The 24,465-nt window shown below is 36.3% G+C and overlaps 1 protein-coding gene across 8 annotated transcripts in view; it reads left to right on the top strand.

The window, feature by feature from the left end:
* DGKB (diacylglycerol kinase beta) overlaps positions 1-24,465 on the top strand; it is a 377,398-nt gene that overhangs the window by 286,055 nt on the left and 66,878 nt on the right. For all 8 annotated transcript variants that reach the window (XM_058024167.1, XM_058024175.1, XM_058024191.1 and 5 more), the window contains 2 exons: positions 9,730-9,820; positions 15,372-15,567. In XM_058024167.1, the coding sequence (XP_057880150.1) occupies positions 9,730-9,820; positions 15,372-15,567 (287 nt within the window). The remainder of the gene's footprint in view (positions 1-9,729; positions 9,821-15,371; positions 15,568-24,465) is intronic.

Here is a 24,465-nt window from a genome sequence, read left to right as displayed (position 1 = left end):
ACAGCTATAATGGAGACACTTTTTAGGTGACTATTTTGAGAAACTTAATTATATTTTGGGCTTAGCAATCAGTTTGTTAAAACAATATATTCAAAAGCAAGCATCAGAAATCCGTATTTAAAACAGATATTACTGTCACAGACCAGAAACAGTACCATTTTTCATGGAAAAATATCTTGTAAACTATGTCAGTCAGGTATCACAATTTTTATAATAGCTAAGTTTCATAACAGTTGTTGTAGGTTAACATCCAATAATTAGTCTCTGTTGAGTAAGCCACTTTTCTGTAACTCTGGAGAAAATACTTTATATTTTCCTCATTAACATCTTGTTGCATATTGCCACAAAGCAACCTGAGGCACAACTCAGAAGTTCCTCCTGTATTATAGCACCTAGCACATGCTCCAAAGATCTTAAAATTTTTAGGGTGTGTTGTTTATATTTCAATATAGAAATTTTTACTTGTATTTTAGGAAAAAAAACCATTCCTTCATATGGATGTTAATAGTAGGTTCTCTCCTGGAGTCTAAAGTGTAAGGGGAGTATGCAAGAAAGGCATCATAATAAAACAAGAACAGGCTTCATAAGCACATAAGATTGGGGCTTGTATATATAATTATCAACCTGGTGTTGCTCTTGTGGTTTTTTGTTTTGTTTTGTTTTATTTTCTTGGTTTTTTGTGGTAACCCTGGCAGAGTGAGCACTTCTGGTCTGTCTACTGTTTCTCTCAGAAACCTGATCAGATTACATTCTGATCTGAAGCTCAACAAAATCAGGAAACAGTGCACAGGCCTCCAGTGAATTCATTGCACATTTTGTCTGCAAATATACAGAAAACAGATGATATTTGGGAACATCAGTACCTGTCTGATGTGTGTCAATTGACTGGTATTCATAAGTGAACTGTCTGTACAAATATTTCAAATGGATAGTTGGAGCCCAAGATAAGAAGTGGTTTTCTTTCTCCCCCACCATTAATCCCTCTGTGGAGATGAAAGTTTAGTTCAGCTATTTGTAAACCTAGACTTTGTCACTGAGAATTAATTCCTGTTTGTAAAATTACAGTTGTTTTGTTATTTTTCTCTATGCATCACTTGAAATTTGTCCACATTAAATGTCATCTACATTTTTATACCCCAGTCACTAAGTACTGCAAGGCCCTTTTGCAACTTTTCATGACTTACGTTTACTACTGAAAATGGTCAGAGCAAGGTGTCCGGAATGGTTTCTTGGCCAGATGTGAGAGCAGAGGTGAAGACAGGACTAGAACTGAATAGATGAGGGCAAAGGATGAAAATTGCAGCTGGAAGGAGCTGCAGAGAGTTTTAAGAAAATTGGTCAAAGAACTGGAAAAAGGAGGACAGGCAGATGGGCAGTGGAGGTTGCAGCCAAGCTGCATGGACAACTGTAAGCTACAGTGCAAAACTATTATAAAGCATAACAGAAAATGGAGTCAAATTCAGCTTTGCAGCAGTAGAACTGATAAATGTCAGGGAAAATGATCTCACAGTATTACTTAGTGGTATAAGTACTTACGGAGTAGCTTTTCAACCATGGGTGGTATCATTTTATGATATTTGAAAATGTTATTTATTGTGTAAAACTAGAACTGGTCTATGAGGATTTTAGCTTTTCTGCAGTTATCTATATGGCCTCTGCTTATGCTCTGTGCCATAGGAGATTAGCACTTAGATTTGCCAGAAGTACAGTTGGTAATGGAAAAAGGAAAAAATTGACAAAGATGTCTCTATTAAAATCATGCCAGTCACACATAAATCTCTTATGGATGTGCATCTCCACTGGCTATTTCCTTACCTTTGCGTATGATTCATTATAAAGAAGAACAGGAATTATATGATTGTTAAGACAGAAGTAGAAAGAAAAGAACATTAGAAAAAGTCATACATTCTTATTAATATATATTATGTGCTGCAATGAAATCATTTTTACCTAAGTATAAAATTACCTAGATAATAGATTTATGAACTGTAAGAAAAGATGGAAAATATGTTGTCTGTTGAAAACTACTGTGAGAGACCTGGTAAAAATATTCCTTATATTGAATTTTAGAAAACATTGAATATTTTTTAGCAACTGAAATTTTATTTATTTTATACAGTATTGAGTATTTAATTAGGTAATATGTATACAGATATTTCTATCGCCAGAAATACAAAGCGCAATCTCTATGACATGTAATATGCTGTAAATTTTTACTTCACAGAATGAATTAGTTTGTAAAATATCTCTGAGATAATCAGATTATCCTGTGCAACCTATGACCAAACTAGGACACGGTACTAAATGCCACGTCCAGTCATTCCTTAAACACCTCCAGGGATGGTGAGCATCACTTCCCTGGGCAGCCCATTCCAATATCTAATCACCCAGTCTGTGAAGAAATTCTCCCTAATGTCCAACAGCTTGACAGAGGTCCTCTTGTCCTGTGACTTGTTGCCTGGGAAAAGACACTGCCACCCCCTTCCCCCCCACCCCCCAGCTACACCCTCCTCCTTTTGGGCAGTGTAGAGAGCAATAAAGTCTCCCCTGAGCCTCCTTTCCTCCAGGCTAAACAACCCCAGCTCCCTCGGCCACTCCTCTCAAAACTTGTGTTCCTTTCCCTGGACTTGCTTTGTTGCCTTTCCCTGGACTTGCTCCCCGATGTCCTTCCTGAATTGAGGGGCCCAGAGCTGGACACAGCATTTGAGGTGTGGCCTCACCAGTACTGAGTACAGGGGAAGAATTTCATCCCTGCTCCTGTTGCCCACGTTGTTTCTGATACAGGCAAGATGCCTTTGGCCTTCTTGGCCACTGGGCACACTGCATTCAGCAGCGGCATTCAGCCACACTTGTTCAGCAGCTGTTGACCAGAAAAGCCCCAGGTCTTTTCTGTTGGGCCATTTGCTGGCAATTCTGCCCCCAGGCTGTTGCACTGCATGGGGTTGTCATGGCCAAAGTGCAGGACCTGGCTCTTGGTCTTGTTGAACCTCACGCTGTTTGTCTTGGCCCATCAGTCCAGTTTGTCCAGGTCCCTCTGTAGAGCCTTCCTGCACTCCAGCAGATCAGAACAGCAGCGCAACTTGGTGTTGTCTGCAGATTTGCTCATGGTACTCTCAAGCCTCTCATCCAAACGCATAAAGGTAATAGGAGGGACTGCACCCAGCACTGATCCCTGGGGAACATCACTGATGATGGGATGTTGGCTGAATGTGGCACCATTGACCATCAGTGTCTGGGCCCTGCCATTCAGCCAGCCCAGAGAAGAGTGCCTCTGTCACTTGCTCTTGAATGTGTCTTGCAGGTGGGACTCATTAAACCAATATCAGCAACTTCAGACACACCTTAGTGAGCTTGTTTTTCCCAAAGAGACTTTTTTCTCCCCCATACATTAGGAATCGCTTTCATTTTGCTTTATGGTGTAAGTATTCACAAATTGAATGAAAATCATAGAATGCTTTGGGTTGGAAGGGACCTTTTAAGATCATCTTGTTCTGACCCCACTGCCATGGGCAGGGACACCTTCTGCTAGACCAGTTGCTCAAAGGCCCATCCAACCAGGCCTTGAACACTGCCAGGAATGGGGGATCCACAGCTTCTCTGTGCATCCTGTTCTAGTGTCTCACCATCCTCATAGTAAAAGAATTCTTCTTTGTGTCTAATCTGAATGTAGTGGTTTTCAATTTGATAGAATTATCAATAATAATAGAGCTAGATTACTCCTAGCTGTATACTACATGGAATTTTATACTATCCTCTGTCATGTCTGGTAGTAATAACCAATGTCAGTGACAAAATACTGGAAGAGATGTTCAGCTTTTCTGCCCATCATGACGTTTCCTATACTCCTGGTTTCATTTTTAGACTGTATTACTGTATTGTCAGCCTTAAGAAATACGTGTTTTTATGTAGGTCTCCATTAAGATTATTTTATTTTTCTTTTCTGTACTTTATCATCATACCATTTTCAGTGCTGCAGAACTTCAATGCATTTCAAAATTAAGTTCCTATCTTTTCCTCATTCCTCTCCTTTTTTCCCTTTGTACTGCTCACAGTTTCTCCTCTGTGGAAATATACCTCCATTTCAGCACACTTTTCTGGTATTTTTGGTTCCCTGCAGAGGTGGTTCTACACATTATTCCACATTTGCTTGGAACAAAAGAGTGAACAAGGGAGAAAAGGAAGGTAAAGAGACCTGTTTCTTTTAAATACATAGCACATAGCATGAGTCTGTGTCTCTGAGCACCTTCGAGACTTGTGGTGGATGAGATGATAAGCATCTACTCTTTATGATTTCCTTGCTACTTTTTTTTTCCTGCCATAGAATTTTCTTTTTTAAATTCATTACATTCTGTACATTGTTGTTCATGAATGCTGCTCTTAGAATGGGAACTTTATGCTGAAAATTCTATGAGTTTATGATACCGATTGAGATCAACTCTTGACACTCACTGACAAAGAAACAGTACTTTTGCAACAAAGGTGGAATAGTCTTTAAAAAGGTATTTTCAGAAAGCAGAGCTAGGAGATTATATTTTGAGGAACAATATACTTTCTGGAGGAATTAAAGTTTTGCTTGTCCATGAGCAGACATTCTTACACGGATTTGTATTAGAGGTTACTTCCTGGCAGTGGACTTTTCAAGGAATTTACCTTGGAAGACTGAAGAATTCTAGTACTTTCCTGGGTAAAAAAAATCTCTAGTATGGATTAAAGGATAAAAGTTGACAGAATTGGAGACAAAAATTAGTTGTTTCTCTGCCAAAGAATATGGCAAAATAAGCCTTCCCAGAGTCTATTTCCAAGTGGTCATAATATGATTAAATTCTGTATTTATTTTCATGCAGATGGCTAGAGGGATATTCTTGATGCAAGGCCATTCTCATGCAAGTTTTAAATCTCTGCTCAGAAAGTGTAGCTCTGTTAAAACAGTTCAAAGTGGTTGTTATCAAACACTCTTAATATAAGCAATTATACATGTTTTTAATCCAGTTGTTTTAAAAATGGTCTAAGTATTTCAGCTGTCATTTTACAAAACAATACAAAAATAACAGAAATTTTCTGATGCAGAAGTTTTAGCTGAAGTCATTGAAGCTTGACACTGCATAAAGTGCAAATAAATAAAATAAATATAAACAGTAGATATAAGAAGTGTAAATAGGATATGGTAGAAAGTGTAGCAAACTTGCAAATGTAGCAGTAAGCTCTTGCCTCAAATGAAGACCGTAAATCCCAGAATAAGAATTTGTTACTGAAGTTAAAGGTACTCCTTTTATTGTGACCTTTTATTAGCAGCCCATAACTGGTCTATTGTTCCACATGTTCTGACAGAGTGTTCATACTGCAGTGAAGCATAGATGCTCTTCAGGTGTTGAATAAAGTATTTACTATTTCCATATTTAGATACAGGACAATTTTTCAATGACATGCCTTGTAATTGCTTAATCAGAAAGGTTATATAAAATAGTTTTAGCAGTAGGGGGGTTTCTGATTAACTGATAATGGAGCAAACCCATATCACAGACTATTTTGATTATTTTGCCTTGATTACCAAATATTAGTCTGAAGTTTCCCAAGAAACATATCTAAGTTTTTAAGTCTGATATTTATCCACAGCATAGAAATACTGTAAGGAATGGCAGTATTAGCCCTTGTATAATGTTGTTAGGGCCTACCCCTGAAGGTGAGAGTAACTGAGGTTCTTGTTAACAGATCCCTTGGTTACATCAGAGTGAAATGACATGGAATGACCAGTGTTTATGTATACATGGATGCTACCACCCATGAATCCAGTGATGAGATTTGACTGTTGTTTTATTGAAGTGATGTCCACAGTCTTGATCTGTCAGGGGTGAGGAAGCCCCTGAAACATATAGTTCAGTGAGTTGATTTATGTTCAGTTTCAGGTAGGAACCCAAGGTACCTCCCCTGGGGTGGGAGTTTGTCTATGGAAACACTGTGGATCGTGTTCAGTCCTCTGGTGGAAGGCCCAAAAAAGGAGGCTGGGGGCACTTTGGGGATATTTGATGGTTTATGATATCTTCTAAGACATTACACCTCCTTTTCACGTCCACTTGGTTTAGCCAGTTACTCCCCATCAGAAGAGACAAATACCTTCAAGCCTGTCCTGGTACTTCCCCGTAAGTGTTTTATGCCTGAGCAAGTTATGTAACTGAGGACATGGGCACGATAAAAAGCATTATCCCATGTAGCGAGATCTTACCAGCCTCTTCCCTTACTTGGCTCAGACCCCAGCCTGTTGCTAAACAGACTGGTTTGTTGTGGTCCTCCTCTAGTGCTCACCCCCTCGGCGCCTGGGCTGTTCTTAGGTTTCACCTCCACACACCCAAACCCTCTCCTCCTGCCCTTTGGTTGGGGGATGCCAACCTGGCCTCAGCAAAGCACCTGCTGGTTTTGCAAATGACCAATTGCATGAGTCATTAACCATTAACATTTCAGTCTTCCACAGCTGTTGTGCAAATTTATTTCATCACTGTTAATGATCATTCCACTTATCAGAACATTGACCAATACTTGAAAATGTGGAACACTGGCAGCATAGAAGGTGTTTAGGTTCTTGAAGTACAGTTTTGTTTTGTCATTCCTACACCTGTAGGCAGTATATTTTGACATACTGTAATACAATAGCAAGATAGGTCAGGCTTTAATCATGATTGATGTTTTATTTATATTGTAAAGTCTTTCAAAATTTAGATCAAAGCATGTGAAAAAACCCCCAAAAACCAAATTGTTTCTTGTAGAATAATCTATTCCCTTTCCTATTCCAACAAAACCAATGTTGGAAAGAAGGAGCAAACTTCAAACTTATTTTTGGTCATCTCCTTTTAAAAGCTGAAAAAAGTCTAAATCATTTCCTCTGGGAGAGAGAAAATATACATGACAGCAGCCTGTGATTCAGTTCCATACAGTTTTAATGTGGCAAAATTGTAATTAAATATGTATTTGTTTAGCAATCTAAAATTTACTTAAATTGTGGAAGAAATTAGAGTGGCCATGAGAATAGTTCATTAATCTTCTTTTTGCTGTTATATTGATAAGCAGATGAGCTTTACCTCTTTGAAAGAGGAATGTAAGTGGAAGATATGAAGTAGAGGTTGTATAATTTCTCTGGAGTTCTTTGTTTGACTCCATTTTGTATCGCTATGAAAAGTAATACAATCCTCTGTTCAATAAAAGATAAAATACATTTGAACAAAACCACAAAATTTAATCTGTTTCATGGCTTGTAAAGGAAATTGGTACATTATTTGAAAATGAAGCACAAAATTATTTGTATCTACATCTATCTTTGCATTTGAAAAGCTGTCAAGTAAGTTATCTCTCTATGCTTAAAAACAGACAGTCAACTAGAGAATGGAGAACAGGCTCACAATACATTTTTTGGCCTGATAGACTCTTATAGGTTATATTTAGATTGCCAGAAATCATAACCTCACCTGAAATATGTACTTAATCTTCAGTTGTAAGATTCTACAAAATTTAGATTTATAGATCTAAATTTTCTAGTAATCCTTGAGTGCATTAACAATGCTGGGTTTTGTATGGCTGAGCTCAAAATACCTGAATTATATATTCAGTATATTCTGAATGACTCAAAAATATATGTCTGTTTTAACTTTGTGTAAGTCAAAGAGTTTTTAATATAGAGTGCTAATAAGTGAGTCAATTTAAAGCAGTCTTTTAAATAAAGAAGAAGAAAAGTTTCTTCATTTGGGGTAAAAATAACTGAATAGGAAAAGGAAAGGTTATAAAGAGAAGACAAATAGGCTTTTTATCTTAATAATAGGATCAAAAGACATTACAAAGTAATTTTATGAATGTTTACATCAAGGTTTTGTTGGTCTTGTTTTTTTGAAGTTTTTTGTTTGTTTGGGGATTTTGGTTGGGTTTTTTGTTGTTGTTTGTTTGGTTGGTTTGGGGTTTTAGTTTGTTGGGAGGGGATTGTTTGTGTTTTGGTTGATTGGTTGTGAGGTTTTTTTGTTTGTTTGTTTTTTATTTTTGATCATCCCTATGTAGAAAGTAGTGGGAAAATAGAGGCATCCATATTTTCCAAAGGTACCCAATGGAAATTCAAGACATAGTTCACATTTCTTTGGAAACAAAAGGTTTCTAAATTTCTTCATGTATGTTGGTATAAATAGGGCACTTGATCCCAGGTCAGTATGGCAGTGTGCTAACTAAATGCAGGTATAGGAGGAACATGGTTGGATCACTTCCATTCATAGGCTTGAGAAATCTGGACCTGAATCAGGCCAGAGCCCTACTGGAGCTCCTTTGAGAAGATGCCATTTATCTGAGAGAAGGTTCTCAAAAATAGTTTCCAAATATTTTCAGATTTTCTATGTAAAAACCTTTGGAAATTCCTGTAAATTTTTCCATCGGAATTGTGTAATTTCCTTATTACTCTTCTCTTCCCAACTCTGTGCAGGCTGCCAGGTTGGTCATCTTTACAGCCTTCTGATGCTGCACCAGGAATTGCTGGCTCTTACACACACAGGTTTCTGGAAATGGCCAGTACTGCAATACCTCTTCTTACTTTGTGATTTTAAGAGTCATTAAGTAGATTTTAACAGCAATTAAGTAGTCTCTTATATGTAATTTAAAGTAATTAAAAGTAATATTTGTACTTTTGACATGTTTTACAGTCATCTACATTTTGGTTTCATTCTTCTGTACTTCTAGCTCGTGCAGACTCTTGTTTTCAAGTTAGAAGCACAATGTGCTGTGCCTGTGTCAGACAACAGTTTACTCAAGTGAAGAAACTGTGTTCATATCTGATTCTTAAGTGGGAATAATGAATTCTAATTCAGTATCTTTTGTTGTGGTTGTTTAGCTTCTTTTTTTTTTTTTTTGTTACAGAATAATAATTACTCATGGGAGTTCACAAAAAGTACACATACTTGTTTGAAATGGTACTGTTGGCGTCCTGATTGTATTTAACAGTATGCAATAAATCTGGTAAAACAGAAGTTCAATCTTTATGTATTTAAAAAGAAAAAAGTGTAAATTGTGCCTGCTGTCATGATAAACTAAGGAATTTACTGGCATTTAATCCAGTTTTATTTTCCTCTGAAGCCTGTTAATGAACTTCAAGATGCAGGTCTCATTGCCCATTTAAAATGTGTCTATGAGTGAATTACCTGGTAATACAGCTCTCCTTCTGCAAAATATCTAAAGATTGTTAGATCTGGAATTTTTATTTCCTTCTACTATTTCATCTGTCATCATCTACAATAGGCATTTGCCTTTTAACTAGCTTAAGGCAAGCTATGTTTTTTCCTGGCTCTTGTTCATGATGGGATTGCCCTGCTTGCACATTCTACTGCTCTGCAGGATAAAGATGTTAACTGGGAATCAGAAATCATATAGTAGGTGTAAGACATGAGATAAAATCGATACATTTTTCTGAGGCATGTCACTGGTTAAGTGACAAAAAATATTCTGATAGTCACTGAAAAAGAAAAGTCAAAGGTACATTTGAACCTGTCAGTTCAACATATTCCTGTTATCCCTTTAGGGGATATCATACAACTTGACACCAACATTTAAGCTTTGAAAATTATGAGCTCATCTATTTCAAATGGGATGTCACATGTTCCCAAGCCTTTGCCATTACTTATAGTGGAAGACAGGATGATCACTTTTGTCACATATTGATAGTGAATAAGATCTTTCTTTTTTTCTTTTCTTTTTTTTTTTTTCTTGTTTCAGAATGAAGAACAAATTTTGGTATTTTGAATTTGGCACTTCGGAAACTTTCTCAGCCACCTGTAAGAAGCTGCATGAATCTGTAGAAATAGAAGTAAGAAACTAATTGTTGCCTTTATCCTTGAAATGTCACCAGTTTGGCTGAAATACAGGGAGCAAGGGCGCAGAGTGCCTGAATCCAACAAGGCAAAGCAGTGCACATCCTTTCGACCCTATATTCCAAAATATTATTTTTATCATATCTATTTGTAGTGTAGCCCTGCACACTGGAACAAAGTTCAGTTTGATGATTAGTGAAGTCTTAATACAGTAGACAAGGTCAAGAGGTGAAGTATAACATTAGAAATCAATAGGGAGTGTGGCTAGGTCAGGTGGAAAAATGAAAGACTGTTGGAGGGAGTGAGAGCTGCTGCAGGATTAAAATAAAAAAAAAATAATCCTATTATTTCTAGGTCCCAAGGTTTTATAACCTTTAAAACTCAATTCCCTAAAATTGTACGTACTTTCCTGAATAAAGGTTAAAGAATATATATATTTTTTGAATTATTCCCCTTCATTAAATAGCTTTTCTCTCTGCACAAGGGGTCATCATTCCATTATACATTGAACATTAACTAAAAAGACACAGGATACTTACAGACAAAATGGGAATTTAAAATAATGTGCCATTGCCACTTTGATGGCTGCTAGAATAAGTGGCTGAATTACATAAACTGTTTGGGCATCTGATGTTTATGAATAAGTACATGAAAAATGAGAAATGAGTGAAGATAAAAACCTGAGAATTTAGGTTAAATAATGAAATAATTTCTCAAGAGGACTATGGTGCTTTTCCTTTCCAGTAGTAATGAGAAACTGCATGTGTCAGTGGAGTGTTTGTATAGTAGCATGAGGCACTCAGAGAGGTCTGGTGGGAGCTATGAGAGTCCAGTCAAAGCCTCCTGAAGGGTGAATTCTGAAATTATCTGAAGGAACCATGTACCTGAGAGCAGAATAGTAGCAGAGAATACTGAGACTGAAACTGTAAGACCAGCATTGCCACACTTGCCTGCTATGCTGTTATGTTTCTCTTTGAAGTGAAAACCTGCTCCTCACATGTTGGATTAAAATATAATAAAAATAAAACAAAACTCCACTGAAAGTCTTAAGAAAAAAAACTTAATTTAAAAAATCACCTTTGCTTCCCAAGAGAGTGCTTCACACACATGAGTGTAAGCAAATGTAGCATGAAAAATATTTTGTTATTTATCGGAAGAAATGCTTACCTGGTTTGATTAGATTTGAAGAAACTGCAAGTTAAATGTACCTTTTGATTAAATACAAATTGAAGAGCAGGCTTTCCCAATAAAATACTGATATCTAGAGAAAGTCATGTATCCTGATACATATTAAGATGTGAACTTTATTGTTTTAGCCATTCAAAGAATGATTAAATGTTAACATCACAAAGCAAGCAAGTAGGTATACAAGTTTGTGGTGGTGCTGCTGTCTGTTGTGTAATTATTATGTATTCATGTCAATAACTACTAATACCAAAAAAGTGTAACATTGCCAGTATATGAGGCACTTTTGTTAATACTCACTTCATCTATCCTAGTCATTACCATTAGTCATACAATTAGAAACAAAAAGTATAGTTTCCAAGGTTTACAAGAACTATTAGGAGGTGGTTATTTGTGTATTTATTTACAATGACTAAATTACAATGTTGCTCGTATGCTTGTATCTAATGTTTCTTGTTTGAATATTGTCAGCATTTTATTCTGATTTTTAACCTGATGCCCCTTGGGGATGTCACTGTAAATGGGAGGTTGGTGCATGAGACCACATTTCACTCCACATAAAATGCGCAAAGAATGTGCTTGCTCTACAGCCAAATTTTGAATGAACAAAGCCTGAGAAGATTAAGGATCTGTATCTCTGAGCTGTTAGACAGTGATCAAATGTTCTCTGGGAAAATATTTGTTTAGCCTTGTATTTGATTTCTAACCTAATTAAGCTGGTTTTTCTGACATACATTCTTTACTCATGTTCTGTATGTTTTCTTCTGTGTGAAATGCAGAACAAAGTTGGACATAACATTTTTATGTTATCCAGAATAAGATATATTTTTGCTTTCAGAATCAGATGTAAGAAGTTGAGGAGAGGTTCTAATGGGTAAGAAACCAAAATTAAACAAACAAAAAATTAATTATTCATTTTCAATAATAATGTGTCGGTAAACAAGGCTGAAGATTTTACCATTTAGAGAACTTGCAGTTTATTTCCACTTCAGAAAAAAAAAAAAAAAAGAAAGCTATGGGAAAGATACTTAACAAGAGTAGGTATAGATGTGGTGTAAAAGCGGCATGGACCATACCTGCAATGCTGCATAAGCATAGTGGGAGCAGTGTAAGCCTTCTATACCACCTGGTGTTAATGGGTAATAGAAAGGAGTTTAAAACATTCCTGTACACTTGCCTGATATTGCTCTTGGTTTCACAGCAAAGCCTTAATATCAGTTCTTTTCAGGCATAGATATGTATTTTCTCAAAAGAGAGATTATCTGAAAATAATTGATATGATAAGTAAGGTATAAACAATAATACCCAAGAAGTGAATGAGGCTGGAAAAGAAGGCAAAAAAGAGTTAGAAGAGCTAGTTTCTTTTTTGTCTAGGTAGGCATACTCCACATTTTAAAAGTAGGCTTTTGTTTTTAACAGCATCATTACATTATTTGAAATAAAAGAAAAAAGAAAAGGAGCAGAACACGTGTGTTTTGTTTTTGTAGTATATAAATGTGTTAGAACTATGCAGAGGTACCTGTAGGGCAAACTTTTTGTCTGTGTATGAACAAAAGAAATGCTTCTTTCCTAATTCAGAAAGTTGCTCATCACTGGGGGACTCTGAGGCCTCCTCACATAATTGTCTTAGTGTACTACCTGCTGTGCTCAATATTGAGTGAAAATGGAAGCTAGACCCCGCACCATCCTATTTCACAATTCTTCTTTTATTTAAATAATTCCAGTCAGTTTGGGGGACGCCAGACCTTTATAAATTAACAGCAGGGAAATACCAAAGGTGTCAGATTGCATATTTATCATCTTTCTCGTGTAATACTTAAATATGTATTAAGAAGTGACTGACATAAATTAGGCAGATTTCAGAAGCCACAGGCCGTGGCTTGTAGAGGACCCCCTTCTGCTTGACATTTCATCCTTGTCAAAGATCAAATTATTTTAATTTAGGCTGCAAATTATAAGAAATGAAGACTTCTTTGTGGGAATTCCCTGTGGTAATCTGACTTTTGTTGTTACTGCTGCTTGTCAGTGTGCAAAAGATATAATATGCATGCAAATAAGGTTAAAAAATATGTACTATCTAATTATCCAGCCAGTACATTCCACTTGAAGACAGTGGGAGGCCTGACACACAGTATGTGTTTGATTCATTGAGGCCTGCAGGGTATTTACACAAGATTACTTTTAATTATGAAATTAATATCTGTTTATCTAGAATGTATAGCAGTAAGTGAGCATACACATGAGCAGAATTTTTAGCAAAATAAATCATCTTAGTATTTAATACATATAAAATACTAGGGAAAACCACAAATTTGCTTCCAAAAATGACAGTGAAAACCTAGGCCTTTATTCTTGTAAGAAAAGTGTTTTTAAAAAGTTATACTTTGAATTACAGTAGTTGCCACAACTGCCAATTCGCTTTCAGATATGGCTTTTGACTTTAAAATTTTCCCTGTATAAATGTCATCCACAGGTTTGAAATTTGATTCTTGAAGAGCAACTATGAAATGGAAATCTAAGTGTTGAAATTGTTCTCTCTCCCGATTTGTGCTCTTCTTAGAAGAATTAAGATATGTGTGCATTATAATACAGTTCTGTTTTATGATCTCAGAGAGTTTCAGAATAAACAATTATTCACAGTTTTTCTTGCATTGTACTTGGCTTTTCTTCTTCAAAGCCGCAATAAAGTTTTAGGCAGAGAGGAAGAAGTGCCAGTGACCCACAGAGCAGCAAGCTGCAAGATGTCAGTGGACTTCTACTGAGGAATGCTTAATTATTTTTCCCATTTTCTCCCTGATTATTGTGTGTTGGAATTGCAAAATAATACCCTTAATGAATTTGAAATGGATGACTGGATCCTCTACAAGCCTGCAGAACATTGCAGGAATAGGATCAAATGTTTTAAAAATAGGCTGCTCTGCACTGTGGTCTGTAAGACTTGTCAGGATATCCATACGCTCTATCTGTGTTGTGAGGAATGAAGCTACTCCATCTCTAGCCAGGGTGCCAGTACATGAATCCTAGGCAGCTCTGGCTGGTTCAATTAACTAATGAGTAGAACTGGGTGCTCTGCCTTCCACCTGCAGGTTCCACTGTAGTAACGTGAAGTTGTGGTTTATTTTCTCCTGTGGAGGTTCTTCAGTATTTTGCTACATTTTATATGTGCTAAGAACTTCCTAATGTTGGTAGAGAGGAGGACTCAGCTTGAGTAAATTACAGCCAGTGAAGGCTAGGTGTATTAAGCTGGGTTCACCTCATCCAGTGTATCTCAGGTGAACTGTATTTGCAAATGTTGGGGTTCAACCACCTGAGAAAATGCTGCAGTTTAATGCTGGGCAGGCTGATATGTTAAGATCCCTGAGCCATTCTCCAGAAGTGAAAAATATGGTCCCTTTTTATTGGAAGCCAGATTTGGCATAGAAATATGCTTGTATAAAATGTCTTAAAGTCCAGATTTGCTGTAGGAAGCATGAGAAATACACACTAGTGACACAAGATGGGTATGATTCCATCACTGAAGGGACTATCCCATAGACTAAGATTACCTCTGTGTGTCCAGTGAGCATTGAAAAGGTTTTAGATCACTGATGCCTCCTCTTTAGCTCCACAGCCTGTGTTTTCCCTTAGCAGTGATGCATATTTTAGAGAACTGGTTGGTGAAGGTTCTGGGGTAAGGATTGCTGCAGCTGCATCAGGAATTGTTGTAACCATTTCTACTGATTGTAGTTATTGCTAGGAGCCACTAGTCTGCCATAGCCCTATGCTGATATGCTTGTTGTGCCTTTGGATTGAAATGAATACCTGTGTCCTCTTCTGTGCTCCTGGGGCTTGCTTAGAACCTTTTCCATAAGTCTGTGTATTCTCTGCCTGCAGGGACTTTGTATTCCATCTGTTGGGGAAGGGACTCAGTTGCAAGAATTACAAGTATTACTGCAAAATCATAAGGCAGAAAATTTAGGTGGAAAAGGCAACAAAAAAATCAGTTATTGATAAAGAAATTTTGGTAGTATAAATGTTTTTCTGCTAATATCTGTAGTGAAGCTAGAAATATATTTCACTTGGGTCAGTGAATAGTTATCAGATAACAAGACAGTACCAAATGGTCCCACACTTAGGCAATCAAAAGCTGAATAGCAATCTTACTTTACCTTCTGATTAATGATCTGTTCTTATCTCATACCTCCTTTTCAGGTACAAGTATATCTCTTAGGTGTAAACATTGAATAAACTATTAGCAGTGTTAAGAATGATAAATTGCTGAATAAAAATATCTGAGAAAAAGAGCATTCAGATTTTTCTTTCTCTCTTACTATTTTCTCTCTTTTTTCTTTTTTCCTTTTTTTCCCCTTCCTTTCTAATCAGTGTGATGGAATTCAGCTGGACTTAATCAATATCTCTCTGGAAGGAATTGCCATTCTAAACATCCCAAGCATGCATGGTGGATCAAATCTTTGGGGAGAGACAAAGAAAAGACGAAGCCACCGTCGGACAGAAAAGAAGAGGTCAGATAAAAGAACCACCGTTATAGATGCCAAGGAATTGAAGTTTGTGTGCCAAGGTAAGCTTACAGATTGATACAGGCTATCTGGCTACATAATGTCAACTTGGCTATATAATTGACCTTGTCAAGGAAAAGGACAGACAGTTCTTAGATATTTCCTTTCCTGTGCATTTAGCTTTTCTGGTGGGAAACCCTGCCAGGAGGGCACAAACAAAGATGTACTGCTAACTTCAGTCTCTACACTTGTACACCTGCCTCAGGTACTACCTCTTGAGCAGACTAATCACACCATGTGGCACTGCTGGCTACTGGGACATTCAGTCTAGAAGTAGTTGGAGATTTTGGAGTTGGAAGGTGCTTCCCGAGCATTTATAGTATTTCTTAATGTCAATTAAGGAACTGACATTAAGTTACTTGGGGATAGTTGTGCCCTGATTCTAACAAGCTTTGGCCAGAGGCGAGGGAACTCACTTCAGAGTAAAAAGAGCAAGCTATCTATACATTTTATGTTACTATGTTGTAATGCTGTATGAATCCTTGAATACATATGCTGTAGTTGGCTTGCACAGGCATGATCATTTTTTTCAGGGTTCATATACTTTCCTGGTGATTAGATGCACTTACTCAATAAATTTTATTATTAAACATAACTCTTGACAAAACCAATGATAAATAATAATCGCTGTTCTTCTCTGAGAATCTGAATACTGTGCTTTGTAACACTTGACTGCACGTCACAAGCCTGAGTGATTATAAGCCATCATTTTTTTCACACCAAAGGAAGGAACAGTTTGGGTTTTGTTTGTTTGTTTTTCTCTATTTACCCTACAAAAAGGATTATCTTTTGCTTCAGAGTAGCTTCTTGCTTCTCCTCATTATTCAGACTTTATAAAGATCAGGACTTAACTGTTATTCTGTTGGGATGCCTTTCCTAGTATTGAATATCTTATTTTTACATTTCATCAGCAGTAATTTTTAAGTCACTAGTTATAACATTGTTCATTATTACACATTTTAGTTTTAATTCAGCTAAATTATCCGGATGACAAAAATTTAGGAGTAAAGTAGTTTTTTATGGCTTAGAGACTGCAATAAGTACTGGCATTCAATTTCTGTGGGCTCTAGCAATTTTACTTATGCTCTCAGTGTCTCAGTGTGACTTAGCCATTCACTCTGTCAGCCAAAGTCTCACCAGGCACTAAGCTTCTGCTTAGAGTGCTACAATTCTGTGTTATGCCCTGATGTTCAAGGATGGAGGCTGCTGGGTAAAGGGCTCACCAAATTTTTTCCTTTTGTTTTGCTCCTGAACACAAGGAGACAGGACATTTATCCTCTTGATAGTACTGAAACAGACATTATCACTTCCTTTAATTATTGAAATTATGTGCCTCTTTGATACACATTTAACAGTGATTTCAATCTACTGACTATAGTTGATGTATTAAAAAGGGCGTTGCAACACTCAATTTCCATTTTCCTGGACAGGATAAAATAAAATTACAATAAAAATATTAAAGACTGAATAGAATTTCCCATGTTATCTGTCTAAGTGTTCATAATGCAGACATTAAGCACCTTACTTTAGAAAAACTGTTCTCATTACTTGGTTTCAAATCACTTTGTATGCACTGTGGATGGAAGTAGCTTTATCCAAAGGCAGTTTTAAAGCAGAGGTTGACTTCTCAATATCCAAAACTAGATCACCTCTCACATCACTGAGTACTATGAGATAGTATTATTGTTTGCATCTTCACTAGCATTCCAGTGCTGAGCAGGAGTGAAATCCTTCTTGGTTTTCAGAGTGGTCCATTACTTTGTTCCAGTTTGCAACACTGAGCAGTCTTGAGCATGTAAAGTGGATTCCTTTTACAGGTGTGAGGTGTGTGGGGATGGGAGCTACATGCTCTACTGCAAGTGCGTGTTTAGTCCATGAAACCAGGTTAAAACAACCCAAAGTAAAACTCAAAAATGAAGGTAGTGAAAACTCAGAAATGAAGGTGAACATGTCAGAACCAACTGATTAGTTTAATGAGCCCACTCCTATCTTGTACTGCAAAAAACAGTCAATTCTACTAGCTAGGACAGATTCTTAGGCTGAATGTGCTCCTTCAACTTGGAATTCAAGATTATTGCTGAATAATGGAATTCAATCAATTTTATGTCTACGCTTCTCAAATAGTTTTGATAAATCTGAATCTACTCACTGGGGAAATAACTGACTCTCACTTGAAAATGTTATGATTTTTTCACTAGCTGATTATTTTCTTAGGCACTGTGTATTTTTGGCACATTGTACTCTTTAGTTTGAAGAAAACATTTTGTAAGCTATTAATACCTGGTGCAGAGATAGGTATTGCTGTGTTGAGAACCATGATAAATACATACCGGCTTGTTAACTTCTGTTTATTAACTTATTCTGAATAAACATCCTTGTAGTTATTTTTATGTCCAAATAAAGTGTCTAATCACTTGACAACTAAGAACTGCACTTCCTAGGAGAGAGCAATCAATCCTCCTGTTTTCCTATGGATATCTATATATGTGTATGTATAAATATATATATACATATATATATATATATATATTTGTTGTATTGTATTTGTTTTTTTACATCTCATTTTTTATGGAACTTCTAAGTAGGATGCACATTTACTTTTAGACTTTTTCAATTGCAGTACAACTGTGCATCAATCTGTATTCTTGTCTCTTTTCTCATTTTATAACTTGATCGTAAATACATGAGTTGAAGGTTAGGACTCTGAGCCCTTAGGTGGGGTACTTGCATGGACTATTGGGAGCTGTCTCCTCACTCAGGGTAGTTTGTTGCCCTGGAGCATGTTGAGCAGTCCCAAGGAGAACTTCTCAAACTGCCCAAGAAGCCTCTATGAGGTCCTGCTGCTGTCTTCCCATGCGCTCGTGTGCAAGCCATGTACATGCAACATGATCATCACTGCAGGAAAAAGGGTCAAATTTCTGCCAAATCTTTTTCTTTCTTAGGTATCTGCACAATGCAGGGAAGGTATATTTCTCTAAGTCCACTCCCCTCTTTCTTTTCTTTCCTGTTTAGCATTGCCACCTGTTGATGTAAAAAGGCTTGTCTTTTCCTTGCCCTTCCCATTATCCTCCTCTGCACATACCATAGCCAGACCACAATTTGCACTTTAAGTAATCAAATGGGTGTCTGCTTAGGAAACAATGTGATTATGTGCATGTTGTCTGAAAAACAATGTATTGAAATTGAGTGGTTCAAAATATCACTACTTTAAAACATTCCCTGCTTATCTTATTAGAGGTTTGTGCATGTATGCTAAAGAAAAACATTCAGCAGTCATAGCATATGTGTGCCTGTGTATTGCATTTCTAACTAGTAATATTTTAATATAAAACATGTATGAAAATGTATTTGTCTGATTAGCTTATTGCTAATTGGAAAAAAACAAACATATTTAGCTGTAGCATACTAAGTATTATCATAATCCTTGTTAGTGGAAAAAGTACTACAGATTTCATTTCAGTTCCTGTGCAGAAGTAGAGAGGGTCTTTCATCACATTTTATTAGGGTAAAACTCATGTGGGTTTTATGATTTAATTTAATTTTAATTTCTAATTTATCTGTACAATTTCTATTTTAAAATGTTAATGCATTTGGAAAAAATGTAACTACAGGTATATGTGACAGTTTGTGAAAGTAGATGACTTAGTGTTTTGACATTATGAATCTCACACTTGCAATGTTTCCAATTGTTGTTTTATTTAAAATCTTCTAGTATGTACATCTATGATACATCTATCCACAGGCCATTTACAGATTTTAGATGTTACTGTGAACTACCCGTTATTTAGATAGGACTTCTTTTTGGATATTCACAGATACTGATAAATGCCAAAAGTCAGTAGTTTGAAAAGATTAACATATTGCATAGAAACAAAACTATGAGTTGAGAAACATAAATGCAAATAAGTGCACTACTTGGTTGCAAATTGCATCTAAAACAAGTTAAATTATGACAACATGTCTTGCATGAAAAATATATACCCCTTATGTCAAGTCTTAAACAGTTTTCTTCCTCACAGAAATTCTAAATAAAATTCTAAAACCTTTTGTGACAAAAAGGAGGTTTTAGGTTTTTTTAAATCTCTCCAGTAAACTTTTTTGTTAAATGAAGTTTCCCTTGGGGTGGAAGTTGTTATGCTTTGATTTCATTGTTGAAGTTCAGTTAGAGCCCTATTCTGAAATGGGATCTCTTTTAGTCTCTTCAGATTTAATGGCAGAAATATATGTAACTTGTTTTTGCATGAGTGGTTCCACTCACCTCAGTGGACTCATTCTTGAAGACAATACGTATTATGAAACCTTTAGACTATAAATATTTCAGTGAAATACTTTTTTCATATTTATTTTGTACATCACCAGCACTGATACTTAACCAAGTCCATACCAAGTTGATCTGTGCACCTTGTTAAGAGCTACAGGGAGCTGTCACTCCACAGACTATTAGATGAATTCAAGACAATGTGCATTTATATCACAGCACCTAGGCATAAACCAAGCTTACCAGTATGATTCAATAACTCTGTGTGGAAATCTCTTTTAATAACTGCATTATGACTTTCTGAATGGAAATGCAGAAGCTTTGGAAATGGAATAATGTGTATGCAGGCACTTCACTGCAGTTAAAAGCAGTTCAAGACATGCAGAGGCTGTGAAGGCCTTTAAAACACTTCAAAATATCCATAAATATTAAGAGAATAGAAAATGCCTTTCTTATTAGGTGTCAAATTCCACTCTACAGGGAGAGAGATGCTTCCCTATAGATAGAGGATTCCTGACATGCTCCCTAAACAGCTTATAACTTTGTGAGCTAGCTGTCTAATTTAATTTATGGAGGTCTTTCATAACCTGTACTCTGGCTAGGTGACCTTTCCTTGTTGAAAAAGTTGAAACTGTACACTATATACACAGTCAGTGTAATATATACACTAAATATACACAGTGTATATTCATTATTGGTAGACATTTGGTTATTTTTGACGTGGTAAGGCATGCATAATAAACTCTCTATAATAATATTTTTATTAAATGTTATTGATGATGTCATGGCTACATAAGGTAATAGCCCTTACTTTGTATCTTGTTTAGACAGCTTTTTACAACATAGACATTAGCACCTTACCACAGAGAAAAAATAACTATATGTTAAGATACTCAACTTTAAATATTAGTCTAAGCATTAGAAAAAAACTATAAATTTATTCAAACAGTATTTCTTTTTCTTGTCCACGCATGTTCCACATCTATTCTGAAACTTAACTAAAGGAAACATACTTCTGTGTCGATTTTTTTGTTACTATTTTGGGAGTGTGTGTTATTTACAGTAAATGAAATAATTATGGGGGCTAATAAAGTTAGTGTGGCATTAACTTCAGTGTCTAAAATATCAACCCTATAGCCAGTAGATAGAGTCACCTCAGGAAAAGAGCGTTTATCCTGCATTCAAGTAAGTATCTAAGGTAGGCAGAATAAAATGCTCACTGCAGGTGACTCTCTTTCCATTTAGGTAGGAACCTAAGGAATAGGTTGGGTTGGACCCCTTCCTTCCTGCCAACCAGATGGTAAGATGAATTTCTGTATGTTCTGCTTGTAGTGACAGTTCATCAAATACTTGAACTGTGATGTGTTACCACTAAGAAGTAGCATCTTATCTCTAGAGGCAGTGTTTTGGGGAGGAGATGGGGGGGAGGAGGGAGGGAAAGAGAGAAGGAAAAAAAAAATTGAAAACCAAAGGATGTAAGACACAAACATCACATTTTTCCTGAAGTAACGAATTTAGCTGTAATTTTCCTAACTCAGAACTTGGACTGAGGGAAATGTTGGTATTCAAATTTTTTTGTTTCATATTAGCTAATATGAAGATTGTGTGTCCTTGGCTTCTTATTTTTGCTTCATACTCTGGAATGACATATTTACTGGAATGACACATTCCGATATCAAAAAGGGCTAAATGGCATTTTGTTCTAACTGTTCAGTTAAATTGTGCATAGCACCATTAGTTTGTAAGATCTCTGTTCAAACATTTACCAAGCTGTTAAGGATAGTACAGTTTTCCTAATATGAAAATATGGGCTGGAATGTCATGATTTTATTATGCTATTGAATGGAATGTGGGCTGGAATGTCAGGATTTTATTATGCTATTGAAAAGACCTTTTCCTGTTTCCTCTTCCACCCCCACTAACCCCTATGCTCCCACCTCCAGCAATAAAGTTTTGGGGGGCCATTATCTTTCCCTCTCTTCTGTTTAAAAGAGGCTGTGTTCTGTCCAAGCTTCACTTATACAAGTAGTTCCATCAGTGTGCAGGATAGAGCCCATAATTCATAACACAGTTTCAGTCTTTCAGAAATATACATACAATGCCTTTTGGCTGTGAAATACTGAGTTTATTGTTATTAGAAATTAATAGGACCTTAAAAAATAGCTTAACAGTCTGATTTGGTTTTATATTTATCGAGCATGTATATATGTTTCTGTGCAATGTAGATCATAGTAGAAAAACAATTTCCTTTTATTTACAAGGCAGTTGAGATTGTCATTGTATTATATTTTTTGGTGCACAGAATGTTCATTTTCTTTCAAACGTTATTCATCGAAAGAGTATAATTATGGTGTATTTCACAGTCTGCCAGAAGGAAAATGTATCTTTGAAAAGTTTCATTTCCCTTAAGTTGCTCATTTTCTATAGGAAGACAGAGCTATTAAGTAACATACCCATGACAAAGATTGATTAAAATGGCATAAAGGACTATCTTATCTCTAAGTACAGGGCTTTACATGTATAACTCCTATGACATTAAATGCAGTAGGTGAAATTAGCTATTGTAAAAAAAAAAAATATCACAGTAAATTGGTTCCTACAGAGAAAAAGGTGAGGGTGGGAGGGATGGCATGTTAAGCAGCAACAAGAAGTAGGAAGTTACTTATTGTTTCAGGATACACCAATAATGTGGCCTCCAAATAATCAAACCAAGTTCTCTGCTATCAGCATTACTGCATTATTCTGCTGGTGCTCACTTCAGCTGCTGGAGGGGAAGCATCACCTTGCTGGTGTGCATTCTCATACTGGGCCAGCTGCTTAGAGCAGCTCAGGCTCCTCTGCAGCATTCAAGGTGAATTTGGCCCGGGTCTGGCTGACCTGGAAGGAGGGGTGTGCCCTAGTGTGCACCTTGTGCAGGGGCTGTGGCACAGGTGTCTGCAGGAGGCTCAGGTGACCTGTTCCACAGTATTCCCAGTGCCTAACCTGGCTTTGCTGGGAGCCCTTCCTAAGCCTTGCACCTCATTAACCTGGCTAAATGAACACTTACCTGTATGACAGCCATTAGTTAAGACATAAATGATAAGGGACAGGAACGCAATATCCACATATTTTGTTGGAGTTTTTTTCTCTTATCTGTTGCAGACTTAGTAATACATACCATTTCTTGTTTTAGCAAAACCTGATCAGCTTACCCAGGCTTTTTTTCCTTTTTATAGTTATTTTTCCATTTCTAATACCGAAGGCAGTGGTTATCCTGCTGTTTCTCTCTGGAAAGACTTGGCTGTTATTTGAAAATACACCTTGCAGGATGTGAAGCTCTGTAACTATCTCATTTGTATGTGGCAGGAGAAGTATAAGTTTGCTTTTCCTGAACTTTTTCTTGCAGTCTTTCCTCCATGTTGATCTTGCTCTGACTATACTTTTGCTACCATGTTTCAACCAACCTGTCCAGCTTAGTGGGATAACAGCAGATATAGCAGATGAGTAGTTGTTATTAAAATGTACGATGTCATGCCTCAAATTTAGATATTTGTATAAAAGCATTAGCACAAGGCATAACTCCTGTTGCTCCTTTTGAGTGAAATGACTGAAAGGACTGGATTTATGTGAATGAAAATAAAATACCATAGCTTAGGGCAGAGTTTCACATTTTTTTTGTATATTAGAATAAGGCTGGAAATGATTAGCAAGTCTCAGCAAGTCTTAGCACTACTAATATGACTGCATGTGTAGGTATTTTTAAAAAATATTATTTTTAAAAAAGATTATTAAAAGGGTGTTTAAATCACCCTTTGAGGTTTGTAATAGTGTAAATATGTGCCTTTTTTTCAAAATCACCAAGGATTCCATAGAAACAAGTGAATGAATGTCTTAAAGTCCTCATTGAATATATCTTCTACATTGTATATTGATTTAGGTACACATACCCTTTTTTTAATTCTCATTCTTATTAGGGCTTAATTTTTATTTTCTCATGCTGTATACTGGCATGAATAACAATTATTGCAAAAGTGAAATGGAACAGAAAATAGCCCCATCTTAGTTATAAAACAACCATATCCTATAATGATACTATGATACAGAGTTTTTCTTTAATTAACAAAATGAAAACATCTGTTACTACCTCAACATATGAGTTTCATATCAGTTTTAAAATTCATGTGTTTCTCTGCTTCTGAGGTTTTTCAGGTATAAATTATTTGTAAATGTTAGTTTTCTTTTGAAAGCTTACAAAAAGTCAGCAATTAGCCAACTACAACAGGTGTTTCCTTTCTTGGGAGAAGGAATGCATATGATTATTGCAATTTAGATTCCTGTGTGAGTGAAGGAATTGGCCTGTTATTAGAAAACATTGCAAGCACATGGAAAATGTTTAAAATTAGGTAGAAAGGTTCCATGAATTTAAGACTTACACAGGCTTAACCCCTTCAGGCTCTTTTTACATGTGATTGATACTTGTATAGTTGCATTTATGCCTTAGATTAACATTAAGAAATTTTTGATGCCAAAGATCTGTTTTTATATTGTGACCTTTGTATGAAAAGCTTCAATAACCATTTTGCAGTATTCAATTTGTGTAATGGCAGACAAGCATTCCCCAGGAATACTGATAGCATATTACTCAGATTGTTTGCTCATTTAA

This window comes from Melospiza georgiana, chromosome 1 (genome assembly GCF_028018845.1).
Source record: "Melospiza georgiana isolate bMelGeo1 chromosome 1, bMelGeo1.pri, whole genome shotgun sequence".
In the NCBI taxonomy this organism is placed as follows: Eukaryota; Metazoa; Chordata; class Aves; order Passeriformes; family Passerellidae; genus Melospiza; species Melospiza georgiana.
This window is presented reverse-complemented; position numbering and strand designations above follow the sequence as displayed.